Consider the following 16,985-nt stretch of genomic DNA (forward strand, 5'->3'; position numbering starts at 1 on the left):
GTTGGACGGGGGAAGGAAGCAACAACAGAAACTGATACCAACCATAAAACAGGAATATTAAGTCCCCAACACAGTGACCACACTGCGAGCTCCGGGCTGGCCGACCCCACGGGAGGCGCGCGGGCTGATAGGGGAGCCGGCAGCGGCGGGGGCGCAGAGCGGGCGGCGGCGAGGAGCGGGCGGCGGCAGCGCCGCGAGCCCAAGGGGAGGGTCCGCGGCGCAGCCAGTCTCCACAGCCACCCGCGCACAGCGCAGCTAGCGAGCGGGACTCGGCACTCGGAGCCCCGGCAGCGCCCGCCCTCCCTTCCGCGTCGCCTGCCAGCGCGCCAGCGCCCGCTCCGCCCGTGACTTCAGTTCAGCTCCACCCCCGCGTGGCGGCGGCTAGCTCTGTCCGAACCCGCGCTCGGCACCAGCCCAGCCTGGGCAAGCGGCCGCCACCTGCCCGGCGCCGCCTCCACCCGCCCCAGAGCGGCCCAACTTGGATGGAGTTGGGGTCCTGAGCGCCTCTCCCCCACAGCCGGCCAGCGGAGAGCCCCGTGCCGCCACCTTCAGTCCGGGACCCCCTTTCCGTTCCTCTCCGCTCCTGCGATGGGAAAAGTTGGCGCCAGAGGTGGCTCCGCAGCCGGGCTGAGCGCGCTCCTCGCCGGCGCGGGGCTCTTGGTCCTCTGCGCCCCGGGCGCCTGCTGCGGCGGCTCCTGCTGCCTCCAGCTTCACCCCAGCTCGGCCCCACGTTGGGATCCGACCACAGGGGGCTTTTCTCATCAGGGGCCACCAGGCAGAGCTCCTGCCACGCCCCTGCCCCTCCGTGGGCGCCCTCTGTTCGCAGTGGCCCCCGGAGACCGAGCGCTGTCCCTGGAGCGGACCCCGGGCCCCGGAGCATCCGTGGCCGTTGCTCCACGCTCGGGCCGGAGGAAACGGAGTGGAGCGGATCAGAAGGCAGAACAAGGAGAGGGCGCGAGTAGGAACCCCCGGAGAGTGCTAAGGGACGAAGGGCAGCAGGAGCTTGGGACTCTGGAGCGGGACCCAGACAAAGCCACTCGCTTCCGGATGGAGGAGCTGAAACTGACCAGCACCACGTTCGCGCTGACAGGCGACTCAGCACACAACCAAGCTATGGTCCACTGGTCTGGCCACAACAGCAGCGTGAGTAGAATGGGACTGGGGGCAAAGGGGTGAAAGCTGGAAAGGGTTAAAGTTGGCTGTGTGATCTGATGGAAAATTTGAGGAAATGGGGTTTTTGGACTGGAAAGATGCTGCAAACTAAAGTCTTACTTGCTCACCTCCCCCAGGTTACCTCCTAGGAGACCACCCCCAGCCCCTCCCCAACAAAACTATCAGAGTCCCCTGCAAACCCCAAGCAAAGGTTTAAACATGGCAGACAAATCCCTATTTCCTCACTTCTTTGGTCGCATTGATGTAGTATGGATCTGAAGACCAGACAAACAGAGATGTTCAAGCATCCTGAATGTGGAGATGAAAGGGTTAAATTTCCAGGCAGACTGACATTCCCTCAACTGACTTTCCCTTTACTTGCTAGACTCATGGATGAGCACAAGTGATATCAATAAGATTTTATTTGAGGATTTTTATTTTATTTTTATTCAGAGCTCCTAGCCCCCTCTTCCCCACAAAGGAAGAGAACTGCAGTGGACGATAAGGTGCCCTTAATGTTGTCTCTGTTTTGGGGGACCAAGTGGATGCAAGTTTCAGGACAGGAACTCTCCAGCATCTTCTAACAGCACCAGCCAGTGTGTTTTGAGAGCTGGGGCTTTCCAGCCTGTGAATGAGTTGTTGTTTTCTGGCATGATCAGTCCCGGGAAGATCAGATATATCCCAGTGACAACAACTCCCTGTTCTCCCCCATTGCCTGACCTCCTCTAGAGAAGAGCACAAATCAAGTCTTAGCCTCCCTTTATGAAGGGAGAAGAGGCGTTGCTGGATTCCAGCAGGCTCCACACTGGGGAGAATGGATGCAAGTCCATGAGCTTTGGCCATGTCAGTAAAGGTTTTAGGTTTTTGGAAAAGCCTGCATGTCTGGAATCTGAGGTAGCTATTCCAGTTTAAACTGCACCTGGAAACTTCAATGAGCGGAAATAGTAAAAAGCCAGCTTTTGATGGTAAGAATTGAAGAGGATTTGGAAGTGCAGAAACTTCTCTAGGCTGCCGTTAAGCTGACAAGAACATAAAACCCAAGGATGGGTAAAATGAAAAAAATAAATCAAAGTTTCAACTTCCATCAGGTTATTGAGATTGTAGTATTTGTAATATGTACAGTCTCTGCAGCCTGGTACCTTTCAAACTGTTTTCAGTTGTGATGTAATTGCCAGAAACCTTCCCAGGGAAGTGCCACTTTAGTGAGACGTGCTCATTGTCAGCGTTTTTAATGACGGTTGTAAACATTTTAAAAAATAGTCTGTCATTATGGATTCCTTGGATACACACACATAAATTGTATTAAGGCAAATCATGATAAATAGTATTTTGTATTGATGTCTCTGTCTGAGAGTATCATCAGCGTTTTCCCTACAATTTAGCCTTCATGACTGAGGCTGTGATTTTATGTGGTTCTCAGGACCAGTTTAATCAAATAATGGAAGCTAAATTATTTCCATTCAAGTTCTGGAGACCGTTGCCCTCATTTCTTACCTTAACTATCATATCTTTCATATAGTAACCACTAAAATTGATCACGCAATTTGAACTTGAATCTTCCTAAACTAATTGAGTAACTTGCACTGCTTTAAGTGATGAGCTCGAAGCTTCTGGCTTTAAGGGGAGATTTTAAACACATCAGACATATTAGATCTTGTATCCAGAAGTAAAGGACTTTGGACTCAAAATATTTCTGGCTTTTAATGTAATTCAAGCTGTAAAATATCACTCACCCATTAGACCTCTACTTTAGTTCGTCTCTTGAAAGATCTTGGAAAGACCTAGAAAAGGAAAGTACATCTTTGGCAAATTTTAAACTCCATTTAAGAAATGGCGCCAAGCACTGCCAGACTTTTTTTTTTTTTTTAATGGTGTTTATAAGCCCAGTAGGGTCAGGACTTGGATGGGAGACATGCAGCGGATTCTGAGATAATATAGAAAATAATCAAGGTGGTGTGTGTTAAAGGTTTGAGCACTCAAATCATATTAACTAAGGAGATTCCCACTTAATAGTCTCTTACTTTGTAAGGACTCCTCCACCACCACCCCCACCCCGTCCATGCCTGCTTACACACAAATTGGTTTCTTTTTTGTGTACATGTACCGATGGTAAAGGGCGCGAAATAGTCTGTGTCCAGGTCCTCGAAAACAAAGCTGGCACACATTCATAGGCAAAACAAAGTTTTAAATATTTTTTAAAGGAAAGGGAAGCAGAAAGAAACTTTTTTTTTTTTTTTTTACATAACTTTATGACGTGAAAGGCAGAGTGCAGACCTGAGTTCTAGTTCTGCGTATTTGTGTTTTGATTTCGGTAGGTTGATTGTACTCTGAGTGTGATTTTCCTCACCTCTAAAATGGGGGCGATGCCCATCAGATTCACTACAGAGAACTGTGTGCCAGGACCCACATAAGAGGGCATTGTGACTGTGAAGTGCGGTGCACCTGTTTGGAACCTTCATCTCACAGCGCTTCATTTTCACTAACCTAAACCTAAGGACAGCACTGGAGGGCTCTCATTTTTTCACATTAGTTGTCTTTCCCTATAAATCCCCTCCCTGTCCATTCAGGGCCACAGGCAATATACATCCTCTGAAACTGTCTCTCCTTTTTAAGTAGGGCTTCTGATTACAATAACACCTGCATTGAAGGTGTAAATGTATGGTAATTCTAGGCTGCTTGTCAGACTTGTGGGGAATTCTGGATGGTTCTGTCACCTCCTTCCCTTGTCCTTCCTGCCCCCTCCCCTGTTGGACTTGTGCAGTTGTGTAAAGACATGACTGTTTTGCCTCATGTGTGGGTGTGATGTGATTCCACTCTACTGCAGTCTAGCTTTATGGGAACTGTTGCTCGAGTTGGTGGAACACCTGGGGGGATCTTTTGGCACGAAAGGTACTGGGTATGAATCATTTGTCATGAGCTTGGTGTCATAAGCAAGAACATATTGTTCCTACCCTACTCATCCTAGGCATGCTGTGCCCTGATCTAAATTTATACAGTATCCTTAGTTTGTTAAAATATATTTTTCGTCTATAAATGTACGTATGGTGGGGCATGTGTTTATTCTTTATTTGCAAGGAGTTTCAAAGTGCTACACTCATCAATCCTTATAAAAATCCTTGTTAGGTAATAGGTGGGTGGCAGTGTTCCTCTCTTTTTCATATTTTTATGTCGGTGTCAATTTGAATACTTCAGTTTACCACAAATAATGTTATGAGATTTAACAGAGGCTTTTACTTGACACATGGGACCATTGCGGTATCTCTAATGCTGCATTTATCTTCGAGCGCGATGGTCTGGTTGCTGCCCATGGACCCCTTTGCCTGTAGCTGTTCTGGGACTTGGCATTGACCCTCCTACCTTAGTGAATAAACTGAGTTCCCTCTTGAGTCAGGCTTTTGGATAGATGCTTTACATTCCATCATCTCACTGCATTTTCATAAAAAATTTTGTGAATAGATATTGTTCCCATTATATAGAGGATGAAACAGAGGCTCTAGTAGGCTAACTGACTTGCCAAGAGTTTACAAAAGGTCAGTGGCCATCAGGGACTAGCACCCAGAGTCATCTGATTCCAAAATCCCAACGACTGGCTTGTTTTAAAGACTTTAAGGTGGAACTGAAAACCTCAAACCTCTTGGTATCTGTATTTTAAATAACCCTATCTTGGGTGGATTTCAGATAATGGTGGAGGAGGCATAGTCTTAGCTGGAAGCTCCATGTACTTGTACAAAAGTAGGTACTGGAAAATGCACCTGTCACATTGCACTCTTTCCTTAAGTAGTGATTTGGTTGTTCTCTTATCCGCCCACCTCTTCATCTTTAGTGAGACATGGAATCTGCACCTGGTGATTCATTGAGCAGGAGGTAACCTGCCGTCATTTAGCTTTCAGATCTGGTGTTCTTTAGGAATAGATTCCTCTTTTAAGTTAATTATAAATCTGATTTTATAAAAAGGTGGATATAAACACTTGATTTGGCTATACACTTTGACATAGATTTTCTTGACCTGTTTTTTTTTCTTTTTTTAAGTAAAACGATACGACTTTAGCTTTCTCTAGCAAGCCCACGTAATTCCCTCTCTGATCGGTGCTTTCTGCTATTAATGAATGTTGGTATGGTGTGACATGGAAGGTAGTGGATTTAGAAGCAGACAGATTTGAGTTTGAATGTTAGCTCTCCTGCTTACCAGCACTTATCCTTGAGCAAGACACTTAACATTTTTTGAGTTTCAGTTTCCTCAACTGAAATATGGAATAGTACATTTTTTGCAGGCTTTTCCCTGAAGATTTGACATTTTTTATGAAGTGGCTGGTACATAGTAGGTGCTCAATAAATGCTACTTTTTATTTTAGTTGAATAAATAATTCTCTGATGGGGATTAAGAATCTTAGGTTATAGTCCTGACTTTATGAAAAGATGAGTTATGTAGTCATAACTTGTTAAAATTTTGTGGTCTCAATTTTACCCTCTGGAGAATAGACACTAATAGACTAGAGCACTACCAAAATCCCTTACAGATTGAAATTAATTTAATAGTTTGTTCAACTGTAGGTATTGTACACCTACTAAATTGAAGTAAAGTACACTGGGTGTGTTGAGTATTGAGAAAATGACAAAATGGCCTGTACCCTTGACCTGTAAGTGAACAAGCCTTTTATTTCACATGGTTCTTCCATTGCCTATGGTTCATATGCATATCTATATATAGGAAACCAAGTCATTTGAGATCCAAACAGGCATTCATTTCAATGTGAATTTGCAGCAAAACATAGTTTATTGGGTTTATTACGTAATATCTTTATGTTAAGGAGCTTGCTATCTTTGGACAAAAAAAATGCTTAATATGAAATTGGAAAGTAAACTTCTCTTAAGATATTTAATGGGATTTTCTAGACTAAATTGACACGAATGCTGGCCCTGGAAACTATATCCACATCTTTTTCAAGAGGGACCCCGGAAACTCATGGAGTAGGGTACAAAGGCCGATGGAATTATCTAGTTTATTTAAGAGAATAAGAATTGCTCACATTTAAGCAGAGATTACCATATGGCAGCATTAGGCTAAGAAGTTTACACAAATTATCATATTTCCTCTTAATTCTACAAATGTGTATTGAATCCTGATATTTGTCAGGCAATGATATTAGGGATGTATGTGCACTGATGCACAAAGATGAAAAGAAACAATACCTGGTTGGCCTCAAAGAGCTTTTAGTCTTGGACTCAAAGAATCCTTTGCAGAGGCAGGAGATAGGAGCTAAGTGTCCTCGAGGGCATAACATGCTGTAGAAATTCAGAGGAGGGTCAGATGCCCTCTGGCTGGGGTGGTCTTCAAGCTTTATGCACAGCTGGTGCTTCAACTGGACTTTGAAATGTAAAGAAAAAATTAAATTAAGAGATGGAGATTATTCTAAAGATATTTTTAGCTGAATGGATGGTGTGAGTAAAGGTGGAGAGTAGAGAGGTAGCAATTCCTATCTATATCCAGGAAAGGAAGCTATGTTAAACGTAAACTATGTTTAACTCAAGTTTTAACCATAGAAATAGTTTTAAAACTATGCTTTAAGCAAAAGAATATGCACATCCATCTTCTAGTGAGTTTGGGTATATTCCAAGCCCCAAAAGAAAATAAAAACCTGTATGGTCACTTAAAGACATGACTGCCCTCATTTGCAACATTAAATCTCAATTGGACTCGCCATTGTTTCATTTTTACCTTGACATTTTCCATGTGCAGTTTTCAGAAAAGGACTTCCTTTAAAAAAGAAATATTGGGGAATATTGCGGAACAGTGTGTTTCTCCAGGGTCAGGCAGCTCCAAGTCACTGTCCACTCTAACCAACTGAGCCATCCGGCCGCCCATCCAGAAGCTCAGCTGCAGCTCATTATCTAGTTGTGGAGGGCGCAGCTCACTGGCCCATGTGGGAATCAAACTGGAAACCCTGTTGTTCAGAGCTCGCCCTCTAACCAACTGGGCCATCTGGCCTCCCACAAAAGGACTTCCTTTTGTTTAAGTGATTGGTTAAAAACATCACTGGCTAGACTGCCCAGAGGGTAAATTAATTTGGCTCTCTGCCAACTTATGTTGTCACTAAACGTATGTAAAATGGTTGTCCTGTCTTTGTGTATGTCTCAATTTACTGCCCTGTATCTCTGGCTAGAAAATGTGGACAATGCATCTGTGTGTCCTATAGAGGAAAGAAGCCAAACGATGTGGCCACCGTGGCCAAAGAGGATGGCAGAGAAGAGGTATGGCCCACACGAGATGGAGCCAGGCCCCATGGAGGGGAGAAGTGTCCACTCTGCTAGGATGGGATGGATGCAATAGTCAAGTGGTTGGCAAGACACAAAGGTGGGATCTCACCGTGCAAGGTTTATAAGGAAAGAACAGAGCCTATTCTAAAATGAAGGTGTGGGGGAGAAGGACGTGAATGCTCTGTAGCAAATACTACGTGAAATTTTACACGTGTATAAAAGATATTGCGTCTCTTTCTATAGCACTCCTGAACGTTGTTCTGCCACTTTAGATCAGTTATAGCTCCCTTTCCTTTGCAAAATGCTTCAGTTTTCAAACATTGGAACGTAATTCCCATCACCTCGGTTTTATTCTCACTACAGTCCTCTGAGAAAGGTAAGAAAAATATTATCTACATTTCTCCAATAAGGAAATTAAAGTGTTGCTACTAAGCCGGTCCGTTAGTAGAAAAGGGTCACACTGTATGACTGGCTCCTGGTTAGGCCCACTGCTGGCTTTTCACAGCTCAGGGTTTGAACACAGCTGTATCCTATGTTCATGGTTGGCCTGAAGCCTGTGCACCTGTTCTCATAATATTTGCCGTTGCCCGAAGGAGGGATATTGGCTGTGGAGCTCCTGAGTTCTAGGCTCAGCTATTTGAGTTATTTGTTCTGATCTTCAGAGCAAGTGGCCTCGCCCAATATCATTCTCTTGGTGTTATTTAAACCTTTAAAAAGTGACCTTAACGAGAGATAATGGGACTTGCAGCAAGTGAGGTCTCCAGCAATAACCTACCTACCATGTGTGTTCCACTGCTAGTGGACTTGGGAGATAAGGTTATTTATGACTGGGTTTATTGCAGCAAGGGGTTGGTGGAAAAAAGGGGTTGGAGGGGATAACCACCTCATCATCCCCTCTTTAATTGTCTTATGCAGATGAAATCTAGTTTAAAGTAATGTTAAATATAGTCTCAGTCACAGGAACCTAGCGTGTCAATGTTTGGGAGCAGGAGTAGTCAAACTGAAGGGGTGCCTATCGATACTAACAGATTTTATTTGCTCAAGGATTATAATTGAGTTACCAGCTATTGCCTTTTCTACTTTTTTCTTTTGCGGGTCGGGGGACAGGAAGCTGAATGCTAGGGATAGCTCTCTGTACCCAGATAAGATATACTGATTATAGCAGAAGTCCCTCTTAACAATAGTTACATAAATAATGGCCAATTTACTGAATAGATTCCCTGGAAGTACATTCTAGAGCATCAGCACATTATTTCACTTCATCCTCACACCACCCTTGCAAACTAGGTACCATTATCCTCATTCTAAAGCTGTAGAAGCCCTGGCTTAAGAACTTTCTCAAGGTCACACAGCAAGAAGGTGGCAGAGCTGGAATTTTATGTTTGTCCTTTCTGGCTCCAAAGCTTTTTCTTTTTGATTATGTTGTTCCATTATAAGGGTTTTTTTGTTTTGTTTTGTTTTGTTTTTTGTTTTTTTTGTTTGTTTGTTTTTTCCTGAGTTTCTTTAGAGAGAACTCCACAGGTCAGTGCAGAGAGATGGTAGGGGAGCACTGGGCATGGGCACCCCGTCTCAGGGTCCCCCTCTCGCTTCCCCCAGATCTCAGGTCACTGACCTGATGCACTTTACTTGGTAATAAGCTTCTCCATGATGCCGCTTGATCAAAGCCCTAACTTGTGTCAGTCCCCATGAATGGCTTCCCTGGGTTTATTAACGTGTGTCCTCCTATCGTGTTCCCCTGGAGGATGTGTGCATGTGCTCTTTGGTTTCTTCCTGATGGCTAATGACCCTGCAGTGACGGTGTAGACAACTTGCACAAAGTTGCAAAGAAAGTACTAATACAAATCATGTTATCAGACAACTAACTAATCATGGTGTGTCCTGGAGCCAATGGATTGAAGCCTCTAGCCATCTTCCTCTAACCAGAGCAACAGGGGCTGTGGAGACACAAAACTGTGGGCCTTTGATCCTTTTGCTCCAGGGCCTATGGAGAGAAGGTGGTTAAAAGTGAAAGATCATCCCCGGATTCAGCACTTGCCACCAGGCACTCTTGCATCAAATCATTAAAGGGGAAGAAAAAGGCTATTTGAGGCATGGTTGTCATCCTTCTTAGAACCTGTCTGCAGCCCTGTTTGCACTGATTTACATTTTGCTGAACTGATGGAGGAATTCTTATCTGGGCTGCCACGGGCTGTCTCCTTGGACACCTAGGGCAGTATTTCCTATAGTTTGTCCTTATTGGACCTGCTTTTGAGTCTGCTGATGGGGTCTAGGAATCTGTGTACTTTCTAGGCTCCCTAGAAAGGTAGTTAAGAACACGAAAGTTTGAAAATCTTTTTCCTAAGATTCATGAGTGGGTTTGGGGGTCTATAAACACCTACCATTATCTGGACAATGTCATGTCAATATGCTTCATTTTTCCCTGTAAAGAGCTGAAGCCACAGCTTTGATCAGTTTCTCGATAGAAACTATGACCCCGATGGTGAAGGCCAGTGGGAGGCTCTGTACGGGGAGGAGAGGTGATGACGGAACAGCACACAGTGCCCCAGGCAGAGGATGATGATGCCTCTCTGCCAGATGGTAATGTTTCCATCTGGATATAATCTAGGCAGTTATTATTCCTGGCTGTCCGTATTATCATGGGGGGTACATGTCTTAAGTGGCTAAAAAAGTACCTTATTTTAAATATAACATAACATTTAGTGGTTGGTTTGAATTCCCAGCCCATAATCTACTAGATACTTGAACTTGGACAATTAACTTTACAGCTATGTGCCTTAGTTTCCTCATCTGCAAGTGGAAATAAATGATGGTGTACTATTTTTATTTGGCTTTTTGATGGTTTAAGGAGACAATAGGTATAAAAATACTTAAAGTGGCATCTGGGATATAGTAAGCAGTCAATAAGGGCTAGCTGTTATTCTTATTGTTATTAGTTTGTTAGTGTTAATACTAGTACAAATAGTGTTCAAGTGTGGCCTGTTAAAAAGATATTTATAATATGTTATTTATGATATTGCTTCTGTTTTTGCATTTATATTCTTTCACTCCAGTTTCATATTCTTATTATGAGTGTTGGGCCCCTGTCTTGCTCTTTTTGGCATCCTTCTCCATATCTCTAGCTATTTGCACATAAATACTTGTGATAGAGTTCTCAATGCAATTTCTGTTATGTGGGGTGTGGGGCTTTCCCCACGCCAACAAGCAATTCTCAGACACCAGCTTGGTGTCCTACAATTTAACTCAATTCTGACAGTCTCTACCAATAGATAGCATCAGATTCAATAGGTTAAGGGCTCAGTCCCACAACCCTGCTGCCACCCCCTTTTGAGAGGCAGTTGCAAACCCAGGTTATCTTCTGTGCTTCTGACTAGCTATAGCTGGGAAGTTCCACAGCTCCCTCCTTGGGTTCCATTAATTTACTAGAGTTGTCCACAGAACTCACAGAAACATTTGACTGACTAGATTATCCATTTGTTTTAAAAGAATATAACTAAGGAACAGCCAGGTGGAAGAGATGCCTAAGGCAAGGTATGGGGGAGAAGCGAGGAGCTTCCATGCTCTCGGAGGATGCCATTCTTCTCAAATCTCCACGTGTTCGCCAACCCTGAAGCTCTGCAATCTGTCCTTTTGGTTTTTTATAGAGGCTTCGTTACGCAGTCATGATTGATTAAATCATTGGCCATTGGAGATCAATTCAACCTCCCAGCCTTTCTGTCCTCTGTGGAAGTCCAGGGGTTGGGACTAAAAGTTCCAACCATCCAATCACATGGTTGATTCTCCTGGCAACCAGCCTCCATTCTTGGGTGTGTTCCAAAAGTCACCTCATTAACATAACAAAAGAACGTTTATCACTTTCATCACAGGAAATTCCAACCGTTTTAGGAGCTCGGTGCCAGAGATGGGGACAAAGACCGCATATGTATTTCTTACTATACATCACAATATCACAACTTGCTTACTATATCTTTGCTGTTTTATTTGCTATTTCCATGGGGAAAACTAGCTTTTCACATAGAACAAACAACTCATGACCTTGCACATGAGTGTTGTAGAGTATTCAGACATTAAAAGATTGCTTATGTAAATATATATGTTGAATTGTGAAACCTCCCACAGAATACCAGAATGGAGGGAAAAAAAAAACAGATTGAAAAATAGTACATATGTAAGCCTCATGAAGTCAGAGTTCTTTTTGTTTTGTTGTTTTGTTTTTTGGTATTGTTTTGTTTTGGGGGACTTTGTTGTTTCCTTGTATCTCCCAAGTCCCTAGAAATATACCTGGACATAGTAGGGGCTCAATACTTAAAAAAAAAAAAAAAAAGTGCAGGAAGGGCATGATTCAAAAATGTTGCTTATGATTATGATGAATTTTGGGGTTGTAGGTGACTTTTTGTTTTTTTTTGTTTGTTTTTAGTTTTTGCTGTTGTTTCTCAATAGAATTGCATTGCTTGAGTTATTTGTTTTTAATTATTTGAAAAATGAAAACAAAACAAGAGAGAACAAGCAGTTTTGAGAACTTGGCCTCATTAGAACTGAGTTCCAGGCAACTGAACTAGACAAAAAGCCCACATTCAAGTTGCCTGACTTGCTTCTAATCTCTGTTGTTGGTAGAGAGCCCACAATCAGGGTTTCTGCAAAGCAGCAGGATCACTCTGTCTTTCTTGGGGGTGTGCAGCAAGCAGCAGGGGCTACCAGGCCTTTTGTTTGTAATCCTCTTGATTCCAGAGAGAGAGAGATCTGGAGGTAATTTCTTCTATCTGAGTACACCTCCTGGAAATTCTAGTAGCCTCCAGTTCCCTATAAAGAAGCATGTATTTCAATTTAAATGTCTTGGTCTCTGTCTTGGTCTTGGTATCATCTATTTCTACATTATATATATTAGAATTTTACACACAAACTCACACACACATATATATATATACATATATATATACACATATATATTTGTGCTTGCACATATATATATATATGTGAGTTTGTGTGTAATGATAATCCTGATGATAGAATGGATAATAGATGTGTGCATTCTTGTGCATCTCTATACATTCACAGTAACGTAAGCACTGGTATACAATATTTAAACCACCACTCCTAAAAGTGAAATATTAGATAGATAGTTTGTAATGCGTTGGTAAGGATATTTACTGATTGTGAGAACTGAGTGGAAATATCTAGAACAAGGAGACAGAGAAAGAATCCGAGAGAAAGGGACAGAGAGACATAGAAACAGACAGATGGAAAGAGAGAAAGAATAATAGGGAGAGGAGCTGGAGAGGGAACATGACAGAGGCAAAGGCAGAGACGGCAGACTTGGAATAAGAAAGAGGAAGATAAAGAGAAAATAAGAAACAAAGAGACAGAAAAGCCGTAGACAGAGAAGGCAGATGGAGAGACAAAGAAAGACATGGAGACACAGAAAAAAATCAGAGAGAGTGAGAGATGTAAACAAGAGAGGAAAAGTATCAGTGAGCGGAGAGAGATCTTTGGTTATCAACTCATAAAAAGTGCTGAGTAGAACAGATTCCTAGTCTGACTGTGCCCGTTTCTGTTGTAGCCACAGTACTTCTTTGGCCTTTGGTTCTTGGGGTTTTGCCCCCAGCCGTGTCATATTCCTACAAGATCAGCCAATATCGCGTGTGACAGCTTTGAGAGCCCTATATGTTGGTTACCTGGCTGTGGGGAGGAAGGGACTCACATACTATTTATGCATTTTTTGAGAATCTCTTAAGGATGATTTCCTTTGGGAAATGAGAGTGATGGTCTGAATGGTGGAAAGGCAACTTTTAACCTTTCAGTGTATATTATTAGTATGTGCTATTTTGAATTTTTAACATGGGCATGCGTTTCTTTAATAATAAAAATACTAAAACATGTTTTAAGTGGCTATTGTGTCAGTACTATGCTAAGCGCTGAGGATATAGAGATGAATAAGTCCTGATCTTTACCCTTGAGGGTGCATTTTCTGGTGGAAATAAACACGTAAACAGATAATTGCAATTTACTGAGTTAAGTGCCTAATAGTTGTAATAGAGTTTTGTGCAAAGTGCTATGGGAGCAAAGATGAGTGTGGGGACAACTGATTTTTCCTGAGAGTAGAAGGCAAGGCTTTAAAGGGAAGTGATATTTAAATTGGGTCTTTACACAGGATTAGGAGTTTTGCTGACAGAATAAGAGTGGGCAGGAGGAAAGGCCACTCCTGCCCATTTTAAACTCCTTACGTCTTGGGTCTTGGGTTCTCTTTAGGTTATTAGCATGGTCAAAGCTGTGACTAAGATTGCATTCTCTTTCTTCATCATCTGAGTGCCCAAGATATTTGGAACGAAGGCTCACAGTGTGCTTAAATAACAGACTAGACTCCCCAGTTTAAAAAGTCCTATTAAGTACTTGACTTCAAACTGGCCAAAGGAATCTGATTTTTCCAAAAGGAAAAATAGTTCCCCTGAATCCTTGCACACACATTTGTGCTTGCACACAGATCACGAAACGCATTTAAAGTATTGCTGTCTTTTCTCTTCACAGGAATTTGATTAACTAAGCAATGAGGGACTTTTTTCCTTGGTTATTTTGTACGTTTCTGCCTTTAGAGTGAAAAGTGGATGTTTATGTCCTTTGGGAGGGGGGTATGCGTCCCCAATAAATATAGGGAATTTGGGGCATTAAGATGGGTTGGAATGTCACCACTTAGGATCACAGTGTGATTGTTCAAGGCAGTAAGAGAATAGGGTATTCCACAGCAGTGTTACCCATATTTAATTAGTTATGCCTGAAATAGGAGGCAGAGCATACATAAATTAAATATATAGAAAATTTCCAAAGAACATATGTAGCTTTTAATCGGCTGGCCCCTTTCCTTCCTTCTTGTCTACAAAGAAGAAAAAGGAAATAGAAAAAAAGAACAGTGGAGGGTAGCAGATGAGGAAGGCATGGCCAGACGTAGAGGGGTGGTGTGCTCTCAGAACTGGCTTACAGGCCCTTGAATGGGTGAAGAGACACTTCTGTGGCCTTTGAATTCCACCCTTTCCATGCGCATAACTCTCAGACTGTGGTTAGAGATGATGTTACAAGGTCCAGATCTGGCTTTAAGGTGTTGTGACTTAGGAATTTTTGCCTAACATTTTGAGCTACTATAGTAGATTAAATGACTTGGGAATGAGCTTTCCAGCTGATAATAAATATGCCCTGAGACATATAAATGACTGTCCCCAAAGAGTAGGATGAGCTCTACTATCGTCTGAATGTTTGTATCCCACCCACAATTCATATGTTGAAACCTAACCTCCAAGGGAGTGGTATTAGGAGGTAGGGCCTTGGAGAGGTGATGAGGTCATGGGGATGCAGCCCTTATGAGTGGGGTAAGTGCCCTTATAAAAGTAACCCAAGAAAATCCCTTGCCTTTTCACCCTGTGAGCATAGAGCAAAAAGATGCCATCAGTGAACTGGGAAGTGGGCCCTCACCAGACGTTGGATCTTACAGTGTCTTAAATTTTGATCTTAGATTTCCTAGACTCCAGAACTGTGAGAAAGAAATGTCTGTTGTTTATAAACCACCTAGCCTATGGTATTTTCTTATAGCAGCCTGAATGGACTAAGACAAGCTCTCTTCCACTCACCTGAGCCGTGGCTTGATTTCCTATATGAGACTCTCCTTGATATTTATTTAACTTAGATTAAAATCTTACAGAAAGGAGAAAATTGTATTTGCCTTAAAAGTTCACCAACTTTGGAAGTACCTGAGTACAAGGGTTTCCAGGTGGGAATTCCCGCCCGTTCTCAGGAATTTTTTTCACTTTCCCGTTCCCGAATCCTAAGATATGAACTGTTTTCTGTTCTCCACGATGAATCGTTTCCACAAAGTGACAGCTGATACTACCAGCCACCTGGGTTCAAGGATCGGATTTTCCCGATTTCTTGACCAACTTTTCTCGAGATTCGGGAATGGAAAAGCGAAAACAATTCCAGAGAACGGGTGTGAATTCCCAGTCGGAAACCCTAGAGATAAATAGGAAAAATGTCTAAGAGATACACTGTGAGTAGTACGTTTATTTCCCATTGTGGGTATTACTGAGTTCAAGGAGCCAAGTTTCCTTATTTCCTAACCAACTTTTCTCAGGATTCAGGAACCGGAAAGTGAAAAAAATTCCTGAGAACGGGTGGGAATTCCTGCCTGGAAACCCGACCCAGTACCTCTTACTCAACTTAAATGTAGGTCTTGAAAATACCTTTAAAGAAGCAGGTGCTCCATTTCCCATTATAGGACAAATATTAAATTATCTTTCTTTTCTAGGTGAGATTTGAAGTAATTCATTTAAGGCAGGAGTTGGCAAACCATGGCCCATGGGCCAGATCTGGCCTACCACCTGTTTTTATATGGTCACAAGCTAAAAATGGCTTTTACATTTTACATGGCTGAGAAGACTAAAAAGCAGAATAAGTTGTGACACCTGAAATTTATTTGATACAAAGTTTTATTGGAATACAGCCATCCTCATTTTTTTTACTTATTGTCTATAGCTGCTTTCATGCAAAAATGACAAAGTTGAGTAATTGTGACAGAGACTGTATGCCTCATAAAGTCTAAGAAAAACATTTATCCTCTGATTCTTTCCAGGAAAAGTTTGCCCACCCCTGATTTTGGGGATCAGAGAGAATGTAAGCAGTGAGGCACACTGAAGATATCGCAGGTGTCATCTGCATGCTACTTGAGGGTGGTCCCTTGACCTTGGTTTTCTTGTCTCACAAGCATACATACTCCGAACCATGGCAAATTCCCAGCTACAACGTGGACCTTTCATTCTCTATTCCTGTCCCCTTGTTTGTACTACTTCCTCTGCTTAGGGATTCGATCAGTCGTGTCTCTGCCCAGTTAAATTCATTTCATTCTTTAAATCCTCAGTTGGATGTCACCTCCTTTTTGAGGATTTCTCCAATACTTCAAAGAAGAGATACCTCTGATGAGGAGAGAGTGCCAAGTCACTCTCTATGCCTCTCTGTAGGCTCTAAGCATCATCTGGTTTACATTTCAGTTAACAGTGAGCTTCTTGAGGACATGGCTCCACTTCATTCATTTTTATATAGCGGTATTTAGCACGTAGGCAGTACTTAATAAGTATACTTAAAAAAACCAAACACTAAATTAGTACAGGATAATTTTATTGGCCTTTCTTGGTAGGGAAGGGAAATGGTCAGCATTGAGACAGCATAGTGATCTGCTGCCTGCGGACAATTCACTGATTCATGAAGTTGATTCATGAAGTATAAATGATCTGAATTGCCTCATCCAAACAATTCTGGTAAAATGGCCCAAAATGAGAGAGAGAGAGAGAGAGAGAGAGAGAGAGAGAGAGAGAGAGAGAGAGAGAGAGAGAGAGAGAGAGAACGTTCAAACCAAATAAGTAAAACTGTTGGAGTCACAGCTTCCTCATAGCAGGAGGAGTGGGAATGCGTCTTAATGACATCTGACGTTCCAGCTTCCAGGATGAGCTGACCGCTGGTATGGGCTAGCATTGTCTCTGGCCTGAGGGAGAAAATAACTGAATGCTCCTCATTGAAGGAGCTCTACTGAGAACCAATCCCTAGGA

At 42.7% G+C, this 16,985-nt stretch overlaps 1 protein-coding gene across 3 annotated transcripts in view; it reads left to right on the forward strand.

Annotated features, from left to right (window-relative positions):
- The first annotated feature begins 260 nt into the window (after positions 1 to 260).
- Positions 261 to 16,985, forward strand: part of SORCS1 (sortilin related VPS10 domain containing receptor 1) — a 467,290-nt gene continuing 450,565 nt past the window's right edge. The window contains exon 1 of one of the 3 annotated variants that reach the window (XM_033130825.1): positions 261 to 1,143. In XM_033130825.1, the coding sequence (XP_032986716.1) occupies positions 589 to 1,143 (555 nt within the window). In that variant the 5' untranslated portion in view covers positions 261 to 588. The remainder of the gene's footprint in view (positions 1,144 to 16,985) is intronic. The other 2 variants (XM_033130827.1, XM_033130826.1) reach the window with 2 other exon arrangements.

Source organism: Rhinolophus ferrumequinum, chromosome 16 (assembly GCF_004115265.2).
Source record: "Rhinolophus ferrumequinum isolate MPI-CBG mRhiFer1 chromosome 16, mRhiFer1_v1.p, whole genome shotgun sequence".
In the NCBI taxonomy this organism is placed as follows: domain Eukaryota; kingdom Metazoa; phylum Chordata; class Mammalia; order Chiroptera; family Rhinolophidae; genus Rhinolophus; species Rhinolophus ferrumequinum.